The 22,254-nt window shown below is 31.7% G+C and overlaps 1 protein-coding gene across 1 annotated transcript; it reads left to right on the forward strand.

The window, feature by feature from the left end:
* The first annotated feature begins 1,014 nt into the window (after nt 1–1,014).
* On the forward strand, nt 1,015–20,921 carry LOC149479079 (alpha-tocopherol transfer protein-like). The gene is made up of 7 exons (XM_089708877.1): nt 1,015–1,061; nt 8,295–8,425; nt 9,836–9,989; nt 18,497–18,601; nt 18,976–19,123; nt 19,797–20,013; nt 20,396–20,921. Coding segments are annotated over exons 1-7 (912 nt in total). The 5' UTR covers nt 1,015–1,059; the 3' UTR covers nt 20,551–20,921.
* Nucleotides 20,922–22,254: the final 1,333 nt, after the last annotated feature.

Genomic DNA, 22,254 nt, shown 5'->3' on the forward strand with positions numbered 1-22,254 from the left:
ATTAATAAATACGTTTCTCAAGCACATCTTCAATAGGGGAAGAAAAATTATGTTTTATATTCTCTTATAAGCAACATTCAAAGGTTTTTAAGGATATGTACACATGGAATTATATTGATTCATCATTTTATAATATGGATTCTAATGTACCAATAGATTTTTAATTATTATTTTGTTAAAAATTATTACTATATTGCGGTGAAAAAAAAGTAACAATCTCATCATGATAATTGAAAATGCAACCTTTCTCAAACTTTATAATAATGTGATATTTGTATTTTATATCGTGAATTGATATGTGGGAACAGTATGAGATGATGTAACAATTTTTATGTTTGTATATTATTAAGACCATAGACAAATAATTATAATTATATTCGTCCATGTAAAGACTAAGTTTTTTGTTCTAACTGACGCACGTGAATTCGACCGGCTTTAACCGAGCCATTGAAAATAAGTTGATTTGATACATGTATTTTATTTATATAAGGTATGTCTTATAGGTAATAATTAAATAGTTGTAATAATTAGATTTCTTTGACCAACTACCTCTAAATGACATTAACTGAGAAGATTTTTTGATACTTAAAAAATAAAGTAGGTTTTGACGTACCATGATTTTTAAAGGATTTCTAATGTACATAATTTTTATCAACTAAACATTAAAATTCCTTAAAATTAGCTAATTATTGACTCAAATATTTTTTATCTTTGTTAAAATACATATTAGAAAAGGTATTCACTTTAATAAAGAATGGGTACAGAAAAATCATTAATTATGGAATCACAAACGATAAATTTACGGATTAATCAAAATACTGATTTAACAAAAATGAAAATTTTAACTTAAATAAAAAAATACGTTCCAAAAAATTAAAGTTAAACCTTTTTAAAAATTTTCAGTCTGCGTTCGAATCATCTTTTTTAAAAGAACTTAATTAAAAAAAAAACAACATTTTCGCGCCTTTTTCACGTCTCGTATGTTCATTCTATACGGCTTGATCACAAAGTTGTGATTTGCGTTCATATTCGCACGTGTGAAAACCTTATGCATTAAAAATGTGAGTTGATATTTTATTACTTAGTAGTTTATGATATTATAATTAAGTATCTAAATTAACTACCTACATCCAGAACGGCGATTTATCAACATCGAACGTATTTATAAATTGATTTTTTTAATTCCGTACATAAAATAGTGGATATGAGTGATGTAAAATGTAGTTGATTTCAATTTTTTTTAAATATAGATACTTAGCATTCTTAATTATCATACAGTCTATCCTATTATTTGGGAATAAAATTTTTCAAAAATTCGAATAAGTATTTCATTCTCAACATCCGTGTTTACTGTTTAATCATCACGATTTTATTGTCAATAATTTTAATATTTACATATTGCATATTAGATAACCATTCGTCTTGATAATTTTATACATCCATACTAATATTGTAAATGCGAAAGTAACTCTGTCTGTCTGTCTGTTACTCAATCACGCCTAAACTACTGAACCAATTTTGAATTTACATGAAATTTGTTATGGAGATATTTTGATACCCGAGAAAGGACTACTTTTTATCCCGGGTAAATGACGCATTCCCGGAAATCCCACGGGAACGGGAACTATGCGGGTTTTTCTTTGACTGCGCGGGCGAAGCCGCGGCCGGAAACTTAGTAGGTATATAATAAATATAGAACTTAATAAGAAAACGTCATAAAGAATTCTGCTTTTCTGTTAGAGGCGTGATAGTGCCGATTTTCAGACATGGAAATTTGTTAACCTGCAAATTTAGGTACTTATGTAGGTACCTACTCTCATACTAAACGCGCTGTTTTTACCCCTATGGAACTGAAATAAAAACTAAAAGAAAATACCTATGTAAGTACCTATATGTCACTAAAGAATCAAATAGTTTTTAACTGGTGAAAAAAATTTCAACGTGAGATTTTTCCGGCACGTGTCGTCGATAATAAGATTGTTTCTTATAATATTTAAGATGGTGCCTACATTCTTCAATCATTATTAATAACCAGATAGGAAGTTTTTATTAAATTAATGTATTTCAAGACAACTAACACAAAAGTTTATAATTCGAACTGGTTCATACTAGAACTGAGCCGGATTTGCAAAAATTAAAAGAAAAACATGTGAATAGTTGCATCTATTCGTGTTTGATTCGTGTACATAATATGTTAGATATAGCATGTTTATTAGGTGCTATGCTTACATAGCAAAGCCTTAGGTATTTCAAATAAGTTTTTGTGAAGTATCTTGGATTATTTGTTTAATTTATCAATATAAATCTTGTGCACTGAAACATGTAAAATTTAGTGTTTGAATAAAATATTCAAATGATCTAAGTAGTTAGTTACCTTAACATTTATTTATTAACATTGTGGGAATGACATTTAAATAGATGAGAAACGCATAATAGTATACTAACGTTATATGTATAAAACTAGCTTTTCGCCCGCAGTTTCGCCATAACAAAGGAAAACCCGCATAGTTCCCGTTGGATTTTTTGGGATAAAAACTACCCTATGTGTAATTAAGTTACCAATGATCTAAGAAGTTACCCTTCAAATGTGTGCAAAATTTCATGAAAAACAATTCAGTATTATTTGCGTGAATGTAACATACAAACTTTCCCATTTATAATGTTAGTAAGATAATATTATGTTAATATACCTACACACTAATTTAATTTTTTGGTTACCTACTTATGTAATATGTTATGTACATAAGTAACCAAAAAATTAAATTAGTCATACCGAACATTTGAAGGCTATTGTAGCAAAGTAACATAAAGGGTACGAACAAAAAAGCTTCAATATGTTTCAACTTAGCAAATGGACTTTGTTAATACATAATAGTACACATACCTTCAGAAGTAGGTATAATCCCGGCAGATTAGTTAAAAAATATCCGTTTTTGTTAAAGTTTTTCGTTCGATTTGTCTTCAGTGATGATTGAGTTTAATATTTTTTTTTTAGAATTGTCTTAATTGTGATAATGATAACGCATAATTCCAAAGTAGGTACAGAAAATATGTTTTTGACCGGTACATTTAAGATGAATTAGGCTACAACAAAAATTACGAATGATATTTTTTGAGCGTTCGATGTTTTGTTTTTTTGGTAATTTAATTAAACTTCATGTTATTTTAGGTATCTACACTTCAATGTTTTTAAATCAAGCTAACACACAAACTAATGTACGAACTCGTAATTTAAGTTTGTACGTGTACATTTGGTACAAATTACCTACGAGCTCGTATATTTGTTAATTTAGTAATTTAAATCTAGAATAAGTTATACTACTTCCTATCACTATTACTACTTACTAATATTATAAAGCTGAAGAGTTTGTTTGTTTGTTTGAACGCGCTAATCTCAGGAACTACTGATCCGATTTGAAATATTCTTTCAGTAATAGATAGCTCATTTATCGAGGAAGGTTATAGGCTACATAATATGATCACCCTAAGACCAACAGGAGCGAAGCAATGCGGGTAAAACCGCGGGGCACAGCTAGTTATTAATTTGAATGAATCGATTTCATTGGATAATACTGGACTTGTTATATATACCTACAAAGGTTTTTCCCGGAAATTACGATTAACAAGTTTTGTTTCATATAAATCTTATTGTGCTTATATATATATAAATATTAAATTATGTCAAACTGTAAATTATTGTTATTCAATTCCATACGTGTATTGCACGCCTCATAAGCGAAGCGTTGAGGTGGGTACGGGCGTTTGTCCACTACAAGGAATTTTACGTTCCGGCATTCCGATTTTTTACGGTCCGGTATGGCACGCCATTAATCTATATACTAGCTTGTGCACTATACGTAATTTTACTGTCCGACATTTTACTTTTCCCTATTCCGGATGGTTTTTTGTGTCTACGAGTCGCTGTAGGTATAATTGTTTTCGAATGCCCACTTGCTTGGATTTTACTGTTTTTACTGCATATGCCAATTAAAAGCAAGCTCTTGTTTTACTTTCTTTTAGTTGGCAATGAGATTTGAGAAGTCGGTATTGTTATTTTATATACATTGCCCAAGCATTGACCTATAATTATTATCTAAGTAAGTGTTGGTAAGTTAAAGTTCAAGTGGGAATAGCTTTAGCTCCTCGTCACCGATTAAAATAAATAAGTGAAACACGCATTTTAAATCTCTTACGGAACTTTACTTTTTATTATAACGAAGTAATATAATATTTCACCTTCTATATTTTTTAATCGTTTCTTGTAAAATGCAAAAACAATCATTTATGATAGCATTATACCGCCAAACTTCCTTGAACTGTATCGCACTGATCCGAGTAAAGACGGACAGGTGCACAAGCAATTCATCGGTTTTTTCATGCCACACCGGACCGTAAAAAATCGGAATGCCGGACAGTAAAATTCCTTGTAGTGCACAAGCGCCCTACTACTGTCACTTCGCGCAAAACATCTGATTTTTCAAACTTTAAATGTCTTTATGTATCATACATTGCACTTGTAAGATAATACATACACACACATATTAAGAAAAAACACTTTTTTTAACGTTCATGATATTTTTGATGTCATTTTTGTTATTTAAACTAGTTAAAAAACAGTTTAAAAAAGTTCTGTCTTGGACGTCCGTGTGTCTGTACTCTGTATGTGCGGATCCTTTTTCTTGTTAACACGATAGCGACCGAAATACTTTACTAATCGAGTCTTTTTTTTTCTCTTACGCTTGAGTATGCTCAGGAATAGAACCCTTTCATTTTTCAGGGTCTGATTCGATGTGGTTTAATTGTTATTAAATGAACAAAAATAATAATTAATAAATATTTATTTAAAAAAAATTATGAGGCGTGCACTTTTGGATTTTCCAAATTATTTATATTTTTTGCATACTGTATCTTTAATGTACCTAGACTACCTACTTCTATCGTTCTAAAAATGAATAATTGGTGTAATGACTTCCTATGAGTGATGTTTTTGTGCACTTAATGATTAATTGATTTTGTTAAATAAAAAAAGTCGTGTACCAAAATTGTAGTAGTTACTTTATATTATTATGAATACTCATGAATGTACCTACATAGTTTCCTTGTATGAAAAAATACATATATATGTATAGGTACATCTTATGTACTATGTTATTAGGCACTTATCATTTATTTGTAAAGCGTAGACCTCTACCTATAATTTGTATAAAACTGTATAAAAAAAAATGTACTGTACAGGTGTACACACGTAAGAAGTGAAACTTCTTTATGTCTTTATTTTTCAAAAAATTATTTACTATATGCAACATTACAGAAATACGTCGAATCACGCGTGGCGATAAGAAAAAGATGGCGCGTAACGGAAAAATGTCACGCGTAACGAAAAAATGTTACACTAAATTTTTTTTTCAACCCGATAAAGAAGTTTCACTTCAATTAAATACAGTAGGTACAACTTCCTCAAAAACTTTAAATACATTTTTAAAGTCATGTAAAATGCATTAAATTGTAAATAATATATTCGTTTTTGACCTTAGCCAATACGGAAATATATTCTGAGTAAAATGTGTATTCAATTAGGTACCTCCAAAATTCTCACACATTGGCAATAAACTTGAAACTATCGAGATTTCGCGAATAATCTGCTTTTTGATAGAATACATTTTTGTATTCCGTCTTTATTTGACAATCTAAAAATTGACCTTGATGCCATATCATTTATTTATTTAGTACTAGGTTTCCGCCCGCGGCTTCGCCCGCGCAGTCAAAGAAAAACCCGCATAGTTCCCGTTCCCGTGGGATTTCCGGGATTGCGTCATTTTCCCGGGATAAAAAGTAGCCTATGTCGTAGTGTATGTAGAAAGCTCGGGTATCAAAATATCTCCATACCAAATTTCATGAAAATTGGTTCAGTAGTTTAGGCGTGATTGAGTAACAGACAGACAGACAGAGTTACTTTCGCATTTATAATATTAGTATGGATTATAATAAAAAACAAAGATTTGTATGTAAGTAACTAAGTAACTATGTTTGTAACGAATTGGCTCAAGAAGTACTGGATGGATAAAGAATTTTAATCAGAATAACACGTAAACTATAGAATCAATCAAACTATCTAAAATCATATGTTTTTAAATAAGTATGTATTAATATTAATTGTATGTGCCTAGTAGCATATCAATTCGTATGTAAAACAAAAATATAGCGTAAGTAGTTCAATAGTTCCGGCCTTTTCTAAAAGAAATCACATCAATAAACGATCTTCATAAAATCTATAAACATGACCGATCTCAAAACTCTTCTAAAATATAATATAACATAGGTAAGAATGATTTTTAGCTCCTAGGCTATATTTATTTTAAAATAGAGCTATTATAATAACAAAATATCGGTCAGGAAGAGCAATATGAATACTTATCATAATTTTGGCAACAGCCATTAAGATTTAAAATATGTAAATTGTAAACTTCAACAACCGTATTCTGGTTTTATACACAAACCGTAAACCGTATTCGAGTTTTTAAAAATCAAGCAAAAAAAAATACGTCACTAATAATAATTAGTAAACATTTTATAGTAAACACTAAACATAAAACTTTGAAGTTTTCATTTTACAAGAATAGATACCTACTTAATATGTTAATTAGCAATCTTACTGGTAATTGGATAAAAAATGGATGAATCTTATTATAAAAAGTCGTCTGCAATTGTTGTTTAGAAGCAAAATAATTTAAAAAAATCAAAACGGATACAATCGAACTAATATTTCCAGTTTTGATGGTTCTAATTTTTTGCAACGTTTTTGTTTTTTGTAGTTTCTGAAGGTTTTATTTTATTTCCATGTTATTGTATCGGCTTTGAGGTCAAAGGTGATATCTATTCTTATATGCGTGCGTATATGTTTATATATACTAGCTGTTGCTCGCAGCTTCGCTTGCGTGGAAAAGATAAATTTTCATGGTAAACTTTCATCCCCTATTTTATCCCCTTGGGGGTTGAATTGATCAAAATCCTTTCGTAAAAAGAGGTAGATGTTATGCCTACGTCTTAACATTTACCTGTATGCCAAATTTCAGCTAGATGCGTCCAGGGGTTTGGGCTGTGCGTTGATAGAATACTATGTCAGTCAGTCAGTGACCTTCGAGTTATATTTCTATTTTAAGATATGTAATATGTATATCACAATTCACATTGCTCCTTTAACTGTTCAATGTGAAATTATAAAAGATTTTATTCGGTTTTTAATCTGTCAGGTCAAATCATTATTTCTGAAAAAGTTTTATAAATAATAAGAGTGTCCTGGCATGACAAAGTGCAGGGTCAACTAGTTGCAAATTAAGGATAGAAAGAAAAATGTAAGTTTACTTTCCATACTATGTAAACTGTAACCTCGGAAACGGCGTTTAAAAATATATAAAAATGCGGAAATGTGCATAAAAATTATAGTGCATTTAGGCAAGCTCTTGAACATTACAAATTTCCTCCTTTTAAAATAATTCGGATCTACTAATTACTCTTGGTGTAGGCAAGTCAAAAAAATAATTTATGAAAAGGTCACTAAATCATGTTCGTTCGGAAGTTTAGAGTACTTAATTGGGACATCTTACTTTGTTTAAAAGTTCAAGGTTACACATTAGCTTTTTAGTTTTTACATAATGTAAACATTTGTATTCCATTTCGTTATATATTCATTTTCGAATAATAAAATCTTTTATAGTAGATAATTAAAAAGTTTAGTAGGTCAAAATAAAAATGTATACAGTATTAGTTCGGAGAGCCTATTATAATATAATTATTAATTTATGGAAGATGGTAATCAATGGAATATTTTCGTATTATTATTTTAATAATTGTATAATAATACAATGATATAATTTTAAAAGAGCAACTAGACAGTTTCTTTCCGGCTCTTCTCTATTTCCCTAACTAGTGGTAAATTATAATTTTTCTGTTTTGACGAAACGCTTCTAAACGAAGTCTAATTGAATAAATAAATGATTGACCCACGCTTCCCTAAATTATGAAGCAGGTAACTACCTGCATTACTTAAAAAAAAGACGGGTTGCACTCCGGGAGTGCCGGCAGAAGTGAAAACTTGATTATTAACGTTGAGCATGTTTGATATTTTGGAATGGTATCCGTCTACGCTTTTTCGATCAGGTCACGTGTCCTGAACTCCTGACGCGAGTTTAAGATTTTATACCCATTACAGAAAAAGTGCTCAACGCCGCTAAAGAAGTTTTCACTTCAAAAATGATTTAAAAGCAAATGATAACTAAAATCCTTTTGTTTTTCAGGAGTGAAAAAGCAGTCTCAGAGCAACCGATCGAGTTGGAATATAAGAAAACTGGTATAAACCCTGATGAAATCACACTTCTGAGGCGATGGCTGGACACACAACCTCATCTACCTTCGAAATATATTTCAGGTAACATACTAAATTTACGATTATTTCTTTATCACTACGTAGCATAAAGCAAAGTCACTGTCTATCTGTGATATATGCAGATTTTTAAAAGATATAGTGGTCCATTTTTAGTGTATAATTTTTTAAGTTACAAATAACGCACGTGAAGTCGCGGGTTATATTTATGAACTTATAATTTATTCAAATAATAATTAGAACTTATCAATCATAAGAATATCCGTAATGTTAAAGGTTTTTGAATCGATAGTATTATATAAATTTATAAAGAATAGAAAAAAATCGATCACGACTCGAACCCGCATCCTTTCACGCCAATCCGGGGCGGATGCCTAACCAACTCAGCCACCCGTGACCCGCCAGAGCTAAGAGACAATGATAGATTTTTTTACCATTCTTTATAAATTTATATGTATTTATAAAGCATTTGAATGCCATAAAACCAAATATAACAAATTCGATAGTATTACACGTAGTATATTATGATTAGTCTGTGGTATTACATATTTTATCTGTGGTGCTATTATTATATTATGTAATAGGCTCAAGATACATTTTCTAGGCGCAATTCCGGATCGAATGACTTCATAATATTTTTAAGAGCTTTGTCAAGAATTAACACCTTTTTGAACTAGTTGACTAGGATAAGAATAGACTATGTTAACATTGATATTCACACAGAAGACTTATAACTCTAAAAGTATGAAATTTGAACATAAAAACTGAAAACAATTTTGTCAGTATTAACTAAAGTAAAGTGTTTTAACTTATAGAAAGTATTAATTATAATTATAATTAAATGCACACGAAATCCTCTATTTGCCTGTAGTATGAAGCTTTTGAGAACAATAAAGATTTTGATTGATAAAAAAGTGTGAATAACCTTCAGACATCGACTTCCTACATACTAATATTTATTATGATTGAAGACGAGTCTGTAAGTTACGTAAGCACTATATAAATTTATAAAGAGTAGAAAAAAATTGCATTTGAATGCCTTAAAAACAATAACATTGAATTCTACGTAGGCTCTGTTTATAAAGCAAAATTTTGAGTGCAAACGTATTATTTTTTTTAAAGGTAACTGTGTATGTACTTATAATCAATGTTGAAGTTGTTAGTAAATATTTTTGGTATTAAGAATGAGTAAGGTATACAATTTTTTTGAATCCAGTGTAGTTTTTATTGTAAATATTCTCTTATGATAGAAAATATCACGGAAAGATATTTGAGACTTCGAGTTATTTGATTTAGGAAACCCTTATAAGAAATAACAGTTTTGTTTTAGAAGCAGAGTTGTGTGACGAATTTTTAAAAAGGCTCACATTGATCCATCCTACTTTGATTAAATATGAGCGCTTATGTATAATGATATTACTAACATTAGGTATATCAATTATCAACATATTTCAGACCTGGACTTGCTACTCTGCTACTACAGTTGCTACCGAAGCACGGCCGTCACGAAGCAAGTGATCGACCTCCATTACACATTGAAGACACATTTTACTAACTTCTTCAAGGATAGAGCTGTTGATGACAAGATTATTACGGCTTTGAATACTACGTAAGTATCCTCTAAATATTAAAAGAAGGTAAACAAAAAACTAAACACCCGCTTAAACTTTTGAAATTATTGTATTGCCACCGATCCTTGATAAGTTTACAAAGTTTGTATTAAGACGATACACAAAAAAAAATCTACTGCTTGGCGGGCGGAGTCTAATAGCTCGCTATCGCGAACGCGGGTGTGCGCGAAGTCATTCTTGCAAACTCGCCGCGCTGCCGCTGGCCGACTCGGGACAAACATGTATGGAGTCGTCATACAGTTATAATATTCTTATACATATATTTAATTGTTGATTTATTGGTTTTATTTTCGTGCTTATAAACAAATAATCTTCTTTTTAACAACTACTTAGACATTATTAATAATTATTATTATTTCGTAATGTTTACTTTATTACAAAATAATACAGGTTATAAATAATCTTTAAAATAACAAAAAATATTGTTACTCTGAAAAAATGAAATGGTACTCAATAACGCGGACTACTGAATGGATTTAGATAGAATTTGATGCTGACGTAGATATTACGTCATGCCCAGAAATGAAAGGTAATATTTCTGAAAGAAGTTATAGACCCTAATTCTTCTCAGTCAAAGTCAAGAGTGGAAGATATCACTAATACAGTAAAACTGATGCGAAACTTTGGATGTTAATTTGTATATTAAACACTTGACCGTAATTTGAAGCTTACTTATTGAGAAGGTACCTAGCTTTTTCCGCCTATTTTCCCTCTCTTTCTCGTTGTATATATGCTATCTCTCTCGCACACGGCACACCTCCCACCAGGTGGCGCGGCCGGCGCACGATAATGTGCAGGCGCTTGATCTTCTTCATTGGCGTCTAGCTTCCGCCGCGAGAAGGTTGTCTACAAGACTACAACCTTGGTGCTATTAAGTATTAAGTATTGCTTAAAGCAAGTGCTAAAAGTGTTAAAAAGTGTATCCCGTCGGATCGGTACAGTGAGTTATTTTTACATCTATTCTAATAATATTTTACTTAAAAATGAGTAAAAATCTTTAAAGTCAACGGTATAATCGTTGGACTTTATTTAAAATGCTGAGGTTTTTAATGAATCCTTCAGCAATAGTTTATTTTTCAATATGCTTAAATACTTAATAGCATGAATAAAGATATTTAAAATTAACGATACAACCGTTACATTTTACTTGAAATAGTAACTTTTCTTTTGAAATATTTCATTATGCAATATGTACTAATTAATATTTGAATTTTTAATACTGTGAGTAAAGCTATTTTAACGGTGTTACCGTTCGGCTTTACTCGAATCGTTAATATTACTTTTGTGATTATTTGATATTACTAGATATATCAAATACCCTCTCTTGTATATAGATATTTTTAATATTTTATTTCATTTTTAATAATGTGTTTTTATTACAAGGGTACAAGTGAATTTTTCGTGGAAAAATTACAATTAATACTTAGTATGGATATGAGCCAACTCAAAGCTTTACAGGCATACAATCCATTGCTACGACGTTATTACATTGTCGTTATCGCTAGGAACGGTTCGGAATTCCTATCATAGTTTATTACTAAAAATTATCGAACGAGATGAGTCAGCTCCAAGAAGTCACGACATGTCAGAACACGTTGTGATATTATTTTATAAATCGTACGGGAGTTACCGCTCAACTGAATAATGATGGAATTCGCTCATGTATAGTAGATACGTACCATGAATGTTCCACACATTCAAAACTATCCGTAGTCTATACGTGTCCTTTTATGAGTATTATTCTGATCCGTTTTTATGTGAAAATAGACATATTACACACGGCTAATTTGATTGAAAATTACGTTTCCTATGTTCAAATGATGCAACTTTTTTGTTAAAACGAGTAAGTACCAAAAATTTTACAATTAAATTCTTTGGTTTACTGAACTTGTGCTGAAAGGGTTATCGTATAATAATTATCGAGATATCTTAATATAATTAATTAGATTTAGATACACTTATTTCAAAGGATTTACAATTCACTTCTAACGTTTTAGAATAATATTATAAACTTGTACACCTTGACAAAAAGTAAAAAATTGCGGGTGAGTGGAGATTATTTTGTGCAATTAAATATTATAACGTCCTACGACGGTATGGTTGCGTTCGTAAGGAATGTTAACGGATATAAAGCAACTAAATGTTACATCGATTGCATGAACAAAAATAAATATGAATCGAAGTTCATTTTAAAATTTAGTGAATTGATTTGAATTATGAATTTATTAAATGTCGCTAACATTGGAAAATAAGTTAAAGGACCTTGTTAATTGCTATATTATTTAAATGATTATTTACTGCTATTTTTATATTAGCACTAAGGTGTATTCTTGCTCGAAGCAGAATACATAAATGTGGCCACTACTCCTCGCAGGGGTTAGCCAGGTCAAATTCACCCTCGCAGGGTGTCTCTTAAGCATTTTTTGGCAGGCCCTACTTATTTCTAGTTACAAACATCCCTCGCGCAGCTGTCGCTCGCAGGGAAATGGTGCAAATATATATCGGCCCTCGCGGGGCTTTGATTACAATCGTCCCTCACGGAAAAGATGGTGCGAATATATATCAGCCCTCGCGGGGCTTTGATTACAACCGTCCCTCATGGAGAAATGGTGCAAATATATATCAGCCCTCGCGGGGCTTTGATTACAACAGTACCTCACGGAGACATGGTGCAAATATATATCAGCCTTCGCGGGGCTTTGATAACAACCGTCCCCACGGGGAAATGGTGCAAATATATATCAGCCCTCGCGGGGCTTTAATGGCGATTGGTGCAAATATACAAAGGATTGATCATTAAAATGATCATAGATATTTGCTTTTGTCAACGAGGACCCACGAAAGAAGTTTTGGATATGACCGTATCGGATCTTCACTCTTCTAAGGTAGGTAGAAAAAGGTTTTGAAATCTACTTCACAGTGGGCAGTATAGTAAATGACCTAATAAATACAATAAAGGTTAGATACGTCAAATAGTGGGCGCATGAAATTGATACTTCGTATCCTAAAAGTTTACGCTTCAGGAATCAGGAAACCACCATTTGTTTTACCAATTATGGAAATTGGAATTGAACAAATTGTATTTACCAATGCAAAGCCTAATCACAACAAAGGAAGGCGAGTCGGATCAAATATCATCTCGCAGATGATTTGTGGCGGTGGTTTCGAGGATTGTCACCAAGCCTTGTGTCAACGGTATGTTTGGTATCGTAATTAAATGGCACTAGCCGACCAATTTTCATATACAAACATCGGAAGAGATTTTTTAATCGCAAAGCGATTGAATGTAACAAATGACGATTGATTACGTATAGTTGACCTCTCATAGGCCTATTTTAGTTGCCCGGTCTTGTAGGCAATTTATTTGACTCGTTTTTCAACCCATTTGACCTCATTATTGCACCCATGAGACTTTTCTTCGGGGCTCAAACAATAAATCGCTGAGGGATTAGGATAATCGTTTGTTAGACAAGTTTTTTGTCATCCCACCAGGATTATTATATTGTATAATAAAGTTATATACAACTATTAACGTAAAACGTTTAAGTACTCAACGAATGCTGAGAATACTGACTGTTGAGTTACATAGGATAGAGGATAAATAACGGAAAGTCAATCTTTCCAAACAAAAGCCTCTTATTATTAGATATTACTTGGAACCCCTACCCTTAACGAGAAAGCTCTGCCAAATGACTTCTCATTTCTTTGCTTTGAGGGGGGGGGGGGGGCAATAAATGAAATGTACAGGCTATACGGCTTTTAAAATATAAGTCTGGTAATCGAACTAAACCTTGCTGGTTTAGTTCTTGCTATATCGCTATCCGTGCCTGCTTCTCGTGTTTACGGGTGAATTAAGTTTATCAATAGTCATAAATGCAATGCTATTCAGAGGATATACTGCATTTAAAACATGACAAAGTCTGGTAAGCGAACTAAACTTTGCTAGTTTAGTTCTTGCTATATCGCTGTCCGTGGCTGCCTCGCGTGTTTACGGATGAATAAAGTAATGTCCTGTCTTCGCATCCACAGCTAACTGTCCTATACTGTCATAATCTTAACACAGATTCATTCGACATAGCTCCCCACGAGCTCAGTTCTTCATTTTTGCACTCGCACAACTGTGGACAACACAAGAGCAATGCCTCCATTGGTAGCAGTCACAATCAAGGGATAACTAACCTTAGGCTAGCCATATTACGGATGTTGGAACAACCGACTATATTCAGGGCAATTTTCTTTGTTCAGTGTAACGTTTAGACTGTCGTAGCATTCCTACGGAACAAAGATGGGATCAGATCTGCATCCTTAATGCAGTTAATCGAAAGGAGATACTTTCAGACGACGATAGTATTCAAAACCCACCATATTCCTTAACATAATAATGCATAGTTAAGCTTATAATCTCTCTTGCCATTATGTCAGTTAGAGACCTGAACGACGCGATAGAGTACCGCTATTTCAGTAGTAGTAACACCTAGAAGGGTGAAGGTATTCTGGAAAGCGGAACTGAAGGCCCGGTCAGCAGCATCAGCCACCTAATAGACAGTGTTCAGTGCTGCACCACTATAATCTGCAAAATGACTCTGACGGTATGAAAATGTGGAGTACATTTTCAAAATATCAAATGATATAGTTGGAATAAAAATCCTATTTGCCTCCGTCTATCCAAAAGACATACGGAGTAGCTAGTAGCAGTTGGTTGAATTAGAATAAAGTAACTATAGTTAAAATCCTTTGTTACTGACTGGATAAATTTGGCTCTTTTCCTATCTGACGTTCATATAGCTGTTGACTGCCTAGTGTTGTGCACAAACACTATTATTATAAACTAGCGGTCCGCCCCGGCTTCGCCCGTGGTACATATTTACGTTTTCTCTACATAAAAACCATCCTCGTACTTCAAGGAATATAATTAAAAAAAAAAAAAAGAATTATCGAAATCGGTTCAGCCGTTCTCGAGTTATGCGCTTACCAACACATTTTGCGATTCATTTTTATATATAAGATAAGAATAAGAAGATAAGTCACGTTATGTAGTCCCGAGGCTTTCGGTATATAAGTTCTGATGTAAATCATAATTATATCTTAAAACCGAATTGATTAAAAGTAACGTACTTGGCTGTAGTAATTGCAGTTTTGGGACACAGATAAGCTCCTTATCATTTTAGTCTCTTAAGTTCAGTATATTTGTTTCCAGTACAGAGTTTATGACCTATCAGTTTTAAATAAATAATTCATGCATTGTACTGAAAGTACTAGCCATGTTTAGATTATGATTGGTGGCGTTGGCTCTAAACATTAATAGATACCGCACGGTTTGGTTGGATGTTAAAAATCTGTATTATAATTAAAACCGTTTACCTGTTTTGATATTTTATTGCCTTATTCAAGGGGTGACCTTTTAAATTTATTTCTGACCCCAAAAGTAAGGACCAAGTTCTCTTCTTGTCCGCTTGTAGCAGGTTGGGTTAAAACTGTGTGAGTTGAGACAGGTGGTAATTCTATGTTAAGATGATTCAATTGTGCTTCTACAGAGTTCTAATTGAATAAATAAAGGTTTGAGTTTGAGGTATTTTTGCCTCGTCGGGATCAGCTGTTGCTTCATTTTGTAAGTAACATCTAAATGCGTAATTGAAAGTCGTTACTGGCGCTTTCGCAGATTTACGCTAAAGATAGTGAAAATTGTAGTAACTTTAACTTTTCAAGCCCAAAAGGTTAACTAAGGTACGCTTGAACCAATCTCATAAGTTCTAATACTTTTAATCATTATGATTAACTTTTTGGTTCTTATTTGATTAACTTTTCATCTGGGATTGTTAATATAAATAATATAAAAATTTGTGTGATTTATTGGTATACTATCTGCACACCTTACTCTTTCAAATAAAGAAATAAGTAATTACTTATGTACCTATTCAAATTCACATTGGCGTCCATATATTGTACACCAGGTGGGTAACAAACAGGTCTCAATAAGTAAGCTTCAAATTACGGTCAAGTGTTTAATAGCTGTGTTTTACCTGAAAATAAAACACATATTAAATACTTACCTATATTTGAAGCTTACACTTAACGTCCACCTGTTGAGGATTTCGACTCAATGAAGAAGATCAAGCGCCTGCACATTATCGTGCGCCGGCCGCGCCACCTGGTGGGAGGTGTGCCGTGTGCGAGAGAGATAGCATATATACAACGAGAAAGAGAGGGAAAATAGGCGGAAAAAGCTAGGTACCTTCTCAATAAGTAAGCTTCAAATATAGGTAAGTATTTAATATGTGTTTTATTTTCAGGTAAAACACAGCTATTTTTTTGTTAGTTGTTACTTAATCACGTCAAGACTACATTACCAATTTTGATAAAATATAGCTAATTGCCTGGATTTACACATAGGATACTTTTTATCCGAACTGAACACTTCTGTGGGATAAGACAGGATTCACGATATAATCTAATTCCACGCGGGCAAAGCCGCGGTCGGAATGATATTTTTTTAAATAAAAAAATTGTTTAAAAAAAACACAAAATATATTGACGCATGTATTTATTTTTTGCACTCTATTATAATTGTAATTATTCATTACAAATAATCAAAATAAAATAGCCAGAACAAAGTAAGGCCCTGGTAGGGTAGGTAGGCAGGTACAGCAATGTGAGACGAACACTGGCTTATTTATACCAATAATAATGTATTATAAACATTAAATTAAGTTTACTTTCTAACAACAAAAATACATAATATTAGCTAATGTGAAAGCGAATCAACCAATCATCCCACAAAAATGAAATGTGCACACAAATATTCATCCAAATCGGTTCATGTCATTAGGAGGAGTGACTGCAGCGCCATCTTCCGGGCCCAATTGTGTTTCCAGATCACCCAGGAACTCAGTTTAATATACTTACACAAAATTTTTCGAAATGAAAACTCACATTACTATGTAAATATGAATATAAACCTGTTTTATTACTAAGCAATTTCCCGCACAGGTGTAGTAAGTATAAATGAAATAAATATCAACATCAAATTCTTTATACAACATACTTATCTACCACCTTCTAAGAAATGTAATTCTTGAAATTATTTCGTATTTTTTTTAAATATAATACTACTCCAATGAGCTCCTGTTCCATATTATGTCCGCCATACTTCCACTAAGTTCACCATGATTTTTTATTTCTTTGCACTTTGTTGCTTTTTGCTAAAAATGGAATCATGCGATAAAACCAGTAGAGCTTTGATAACATACATTTTTGACTGAATAAAGGTACTTACGAAGGAGTGGATTCACATTGTGAACAATCAGTGGGTTTATTTTCCTTCTGGATTTCTGAACAGATTATTTATGCTATAAATGAAAAAATCTTACACATTCGTTATGTACTTAAAACAGGGGTACATATCAAACATCGTCTATAATACAATTATCATCAAATTTAAAATAAAACCAACTTACTTCATTAATTTGTTCCAATTGTAAGCATTCTTTTTCCTCCAACCTTTATGTTTCTTCTTCTTATTTTCTTTATTGTCCCCATTTGTCTCATTTTGTCTTTTCGTGTTGTCACCCTTTTTTACGATTGCGCGAGCGACACAAGCTCCCCGTGTGACGGCCGTAGCGGGAATGACTCGTGCAGCGATCGGGGTAGGAAGGTACAGGGCGGCTCTCGCTATATTGGCTGGTCGCGCGCTAATTTCAAGTATTTCTTGTTTATTTCAAAACCATCGCATATTTCAAAATTCTAACACGGTAGACGTATAGGTTGTATATTTTATAGTTAATATCCAAAAAGTCGTAACTTTACGTTTGTTATTTTGAAGATGCCAGAGATTAAAAAAAAATAACAATGATAACTTTGTATTTTTTTTCTATCGAGAAAATATCATGGAATCATGTTTCTAAAACGGTAGACGTATTGTGTTACTATTGAACTTTCTTGTCAAGAATTTTCATCACGACAACTTTAATAATATAAAAATTACGAAGGTTTGAAAAGGGCCGTAAATGTTAGAAAAATTAATTCATCACCTTAAATCAGTCCGTTTAAAGTGGGTCAAATTTGAGCCTAAGAAGTCGGTTCCATGTCCCATGATAGGTACGCATTTGATTCACGAAATTAATCATTCCGATATATTAAAAATATATCATAAATGATAATAGTTGTATACGTAGTATATTATTATTAGTCTGTGATAATAGCTGATGTTTCTCTTTGACCACAAATAGAAAGCAAGAAGGAACATATTATGGAGAATGGAGATATTAATTATTAAGTTTATTGTTAGGTATTTGGCCAATAAGTTACTTTGCTATTTCTAAACTTAGGTAATTACTTAATTACTTTGTTAATTTTATTTTTTAAATTTTAATAAAAAGTAACAACAAAGTAATAGAGTAATTAATTAATAATAATTACTCTGTTACTATTATTTTACAGATGTATAAGTAAACCGTGTTAAATAATATTATAAAAAAAATATTTTCAGATTGATCCTGCCTCTACAGACACTATCACACGACGGATATACAGTGGTCTACCATCGAGTGATTGACACTGATACTAATAATTTTGTATTCCGACATATTATTAAGTATGATTTTTTATTATTTTTCTTTTTACATAATTTTACTTATAATTAATGAAATTCAAATTACTTACGTTTGAATTAGGTAGGTATTTTTTTTAATATTTTAGAAACGCAGTGAAATAAGATAATATGTAGGTATATTTAATCTGTTTTGAGTCAAGAATTACCTAGATATTGTTTTTAACCAAATCGTTTAACGTCTTTCCTCTTTAAAGGAAATATTACAGTATTTTAATAAAAGATTATGTAGTTCAACATATTTGCTAATTACAACTTATAGGGTATTTTAAAACTCCTATTTGAATTGGAATAAACCGAACATAATTTTAGAATTAAATACATAGAAAATAGATTTTTTTATATAAAAAACTTTTCAGGGCAGCCCTAATGTTAATGGATCTCAGACAGTACGAAATAGGAACGATTCCGGGTATGTTACTAGTCGTAGACATGAATGGAGTCAGTATGAGTCATCTTGGAAAATTAGATTTGCTTACGTTACAACAGTTTTTGTATTATTTACAGGTAAGAGAGAAAAATAATAATAATAGAATATTTTCTAGAAAGCTTGTGACGATGTATGCATGTACCTACTATGATTGTTACTCATTCATGAGAAACTGATGTACGAATTTGGATGAAACTTCGCAGTAATATAGGTTATAAATCAGAATAACACATAAGCTATAAAATATTTGCTAATCATATGATAAAATCACACTGTTGCGATGTGAAGACAGAGAAACAAACTCAGCTTATGGCATAGTAACAGCTAGAATCAGTTATATCACTAGATAAAAGATAAAACTGAATAATTAATTACTACTAATTTAATGTTTATTCAAAATAATATTACTTATATGGTATTTACCCGCTTATAACTTAGTATACAAATTATGAGAAAAAATATAGGTACCTATTAATTAATAATATAATAAGTAGGTATCTAGTTTCACACATTCAAAAAATTTGTATTAAACGCTTGTTTTATGGCATTTTATATCTTGAATGATGTAGCCTATGTGATAATCCAGACTTTCCAAATTTCTTACAGATCAGATCCGCTGTTTATGAGTGAAAGAATCACACATTTTTACAAACTTTCGCGTTTATAATATACTAGCTTACCTACTGAAGTAGCTATGGCACAAGTTTTAACTATTTTAAAGGCCCTAAACCAAATACTTTTTTTTTTCAGGAAGCAATGTTAGTAAGACTAAAAGGCATACACTTTATGAATGCCCCTTCCTTCGTTGACAAATTGCTTATGCTAATTCGGCCATGTTTAAAAAAGGAGTTAATGGATATTCTATACATTCACCAAGTGGGGTCCAAATCGATAGAAAAGTTTTTCCCCATTGAAGCTTTGCCTAAGGAATCTGGTGGACAGTATGTGAGCGTGTATGACGCTATGCGTAAGTATTTTTATAGATTTTTTGGGGATTTTTGGCAATATTCTCCTAATTTCTGTCATTTTTGTATGAACTAGATACACAAGATTGTATTTTTTCTCAGTAGCATTTTGTTGTTGTTTTTTGATTGAAAAAATACTAATTATTATTAACTTCAAATAATTTATGCCTAATTACCCTGGTAGGATGTTGTATGCTCATTTATAAATAGTATTTTTTTAATTGATGTTTTTCATTTCTATGTCAGTGTCTGGTTCAAAAATTTCATTATGCTTGCCTAGGTGGCGCTTAACAACATAAAAGTAACATTTTTCCTAATCAATAACAAACAACTAACTCATTAGTAATATTTTCTAAGATTATTAAATATATTTTCTAATTACAGAGGAAAACGTCGAAAGACTACTAGCAAACACACATTACTTCAACGTAGAGGCGAAAAAGCGAGTGATAGAAGCAGAAAGACCGGGAAAGCCGAAAACTATTAATGACATTTTTGGTGGAGTTGAAGGTTCCTTCAAGAAATTGGAAATTGATTAATTATTTATACATAGTAATTAGTAATGTAAGAAAAGTTATCATAATGTATACGAGGTAAATTGGTGATAATTATATTTCGTAAAAAATGTATTTCCGTTAATTCCTGACCGTTGATTCCTTTCCTCAAGGGATCATACCTATAATTCAAAGGCAATTATTGATTATTTTTATAATAATTATTAGACTTTAGCAAGCTATAACATGTGACAAGAAATACAGGTATCAAAATAAACTTCTATGGGAAAAAGGATTGGTTCAAATATGTAATAACCAATTTTACACTAGATATTTATCATATTTTATTAAGTTAATGTGACGAGTTATCAAAAAAAATTGTATTATATTAATATTATACATAAGTTTATCATATATTGACACTACTTAATTACTTATAATAATTAAATTACGTTGAATTATTATCACACTATTTTTTTGACCCGCTTTTACTATTTTGTTATCAATACTGATAGGTTTCTAAAGATATTTATTATTTAGATATAAAACGGAAAGTTTTTGAAGTGAAACTTCTATATCGGGGTTGGAAAAAAATTTAGTATAACATTTTTTCGTTACGCGTGACATTTTTCCGTTACGCGCCATCTTTTTCTTATCCCTACCACGCGTGATTCGACGTATTTCTGTAAAGTTGCATACATATAGTAAATTATTTATTGAAAAATAAGGTCATAAAGAAGTTTCACTTCTTACGTGTCAACACTATTACACGCACACATTTTTTTATATAATATTTTCGTATGTAACTATAGTCGTATAGATATTGTAGAAGTCAAAATCCCTTAAATGTAGTGCTACAATATGCCTGATCGAGATAGGAAACATTTTGAATTGAAACTTCGTGCTTTTGAGAGAGTAAACAAGGTCGCGTCATGGCAATACCCTAACGTCATGGAGTAAGGCGACGATTTTGGTATCTTTTAATATTGCCAAAGAAGTTTCACTTCTGATACGTGTGCTCGGCACACACGACATTTTTTTCTTCATCCCGGTAAATCTGAACGAAGCCCAGACGAGTGGCTATAGCTAGCTAAAGATTCTGGGTTCAAACATTATTGAAAACATTTACCAAACATTTGCATGCGTAAAAAAAACTATTAATCAGAAATCAAAAATGCATAGAACACAGAACAGTCTATATCGAAAGAAAGAGCCCATCGAAAGCACTTTAAAAAGAGTAAAAAAATATTACTCTTCAGAGTAATTATTACTCTAAACACCTTAAAAATTAATTAATAAAGAAAATTAATTGCAATTACAAAAAACTCCAATCCATGACCTACAGATATACAGCAACCTTGAACTGACGTATCCAGTTGATTACAACTTGATTACTAGCTATTGTAGATAACTACAATGTAAGGTAATTTTGTCAAATCAATGTCGAATGATACGCTTATAATGGCCACGATAAGATCTTAATGTTTAACTATTTTAATCTCGTGACTCTGCTCACGAATTAAATAGTTTAGGGTAAATGCCAATGGAAAAATATAGTGTCAGTCCTGGATTTAAAATCTTTTAAAAAGTTTAGCCCGGACATAAAGACTTGAAGTCCCATGTCCCCAAGTTGGGTAAGACTTAAGAGGCATTATGCATACATCTGTTTCACTGATCGATTTTCTTTAGGGACAAGTATGTGATCAGCCTTCTATGTCCTACCAGACTACGACATTTTTTTATAACTAA

Source organism: Colias philodice, chromosome 21 (genome assembly GCF_061535455.1).
Source record: "Colias philodice isolate Cphi_HAF_F1 chromosome 21, ilColPhil1 Martin Lab GWU primary, whole genome shotgun sequence".
NCBI lineage: Eukaryota > Metazoa > Arthropoda > Insecta > Lepidoptera > Pieridae > Colias > Colias philodice.

What these genes read in the sequence shown, in the direction of transcription:
- LOC149479079 (XM_089708877.1), top strand. An exon ending in ATTACGGCTTTGAATACTAC is followed by an intron (nt 9,990 to 18,496) that starts GTAAGTATCCTC and finishes AAATATTTTCAG; the next exon opens with ATTGATCCTGCCTCTACAGA. An exon ending in GTATTCCGACATATTATTAA is followed by an intron (nt 18,602 to 18,975) that starts GTATGATTTTTT and finishes AAAACTTTTCAG; the next exon opens with GGCAGCCCTAATGTTAATGG.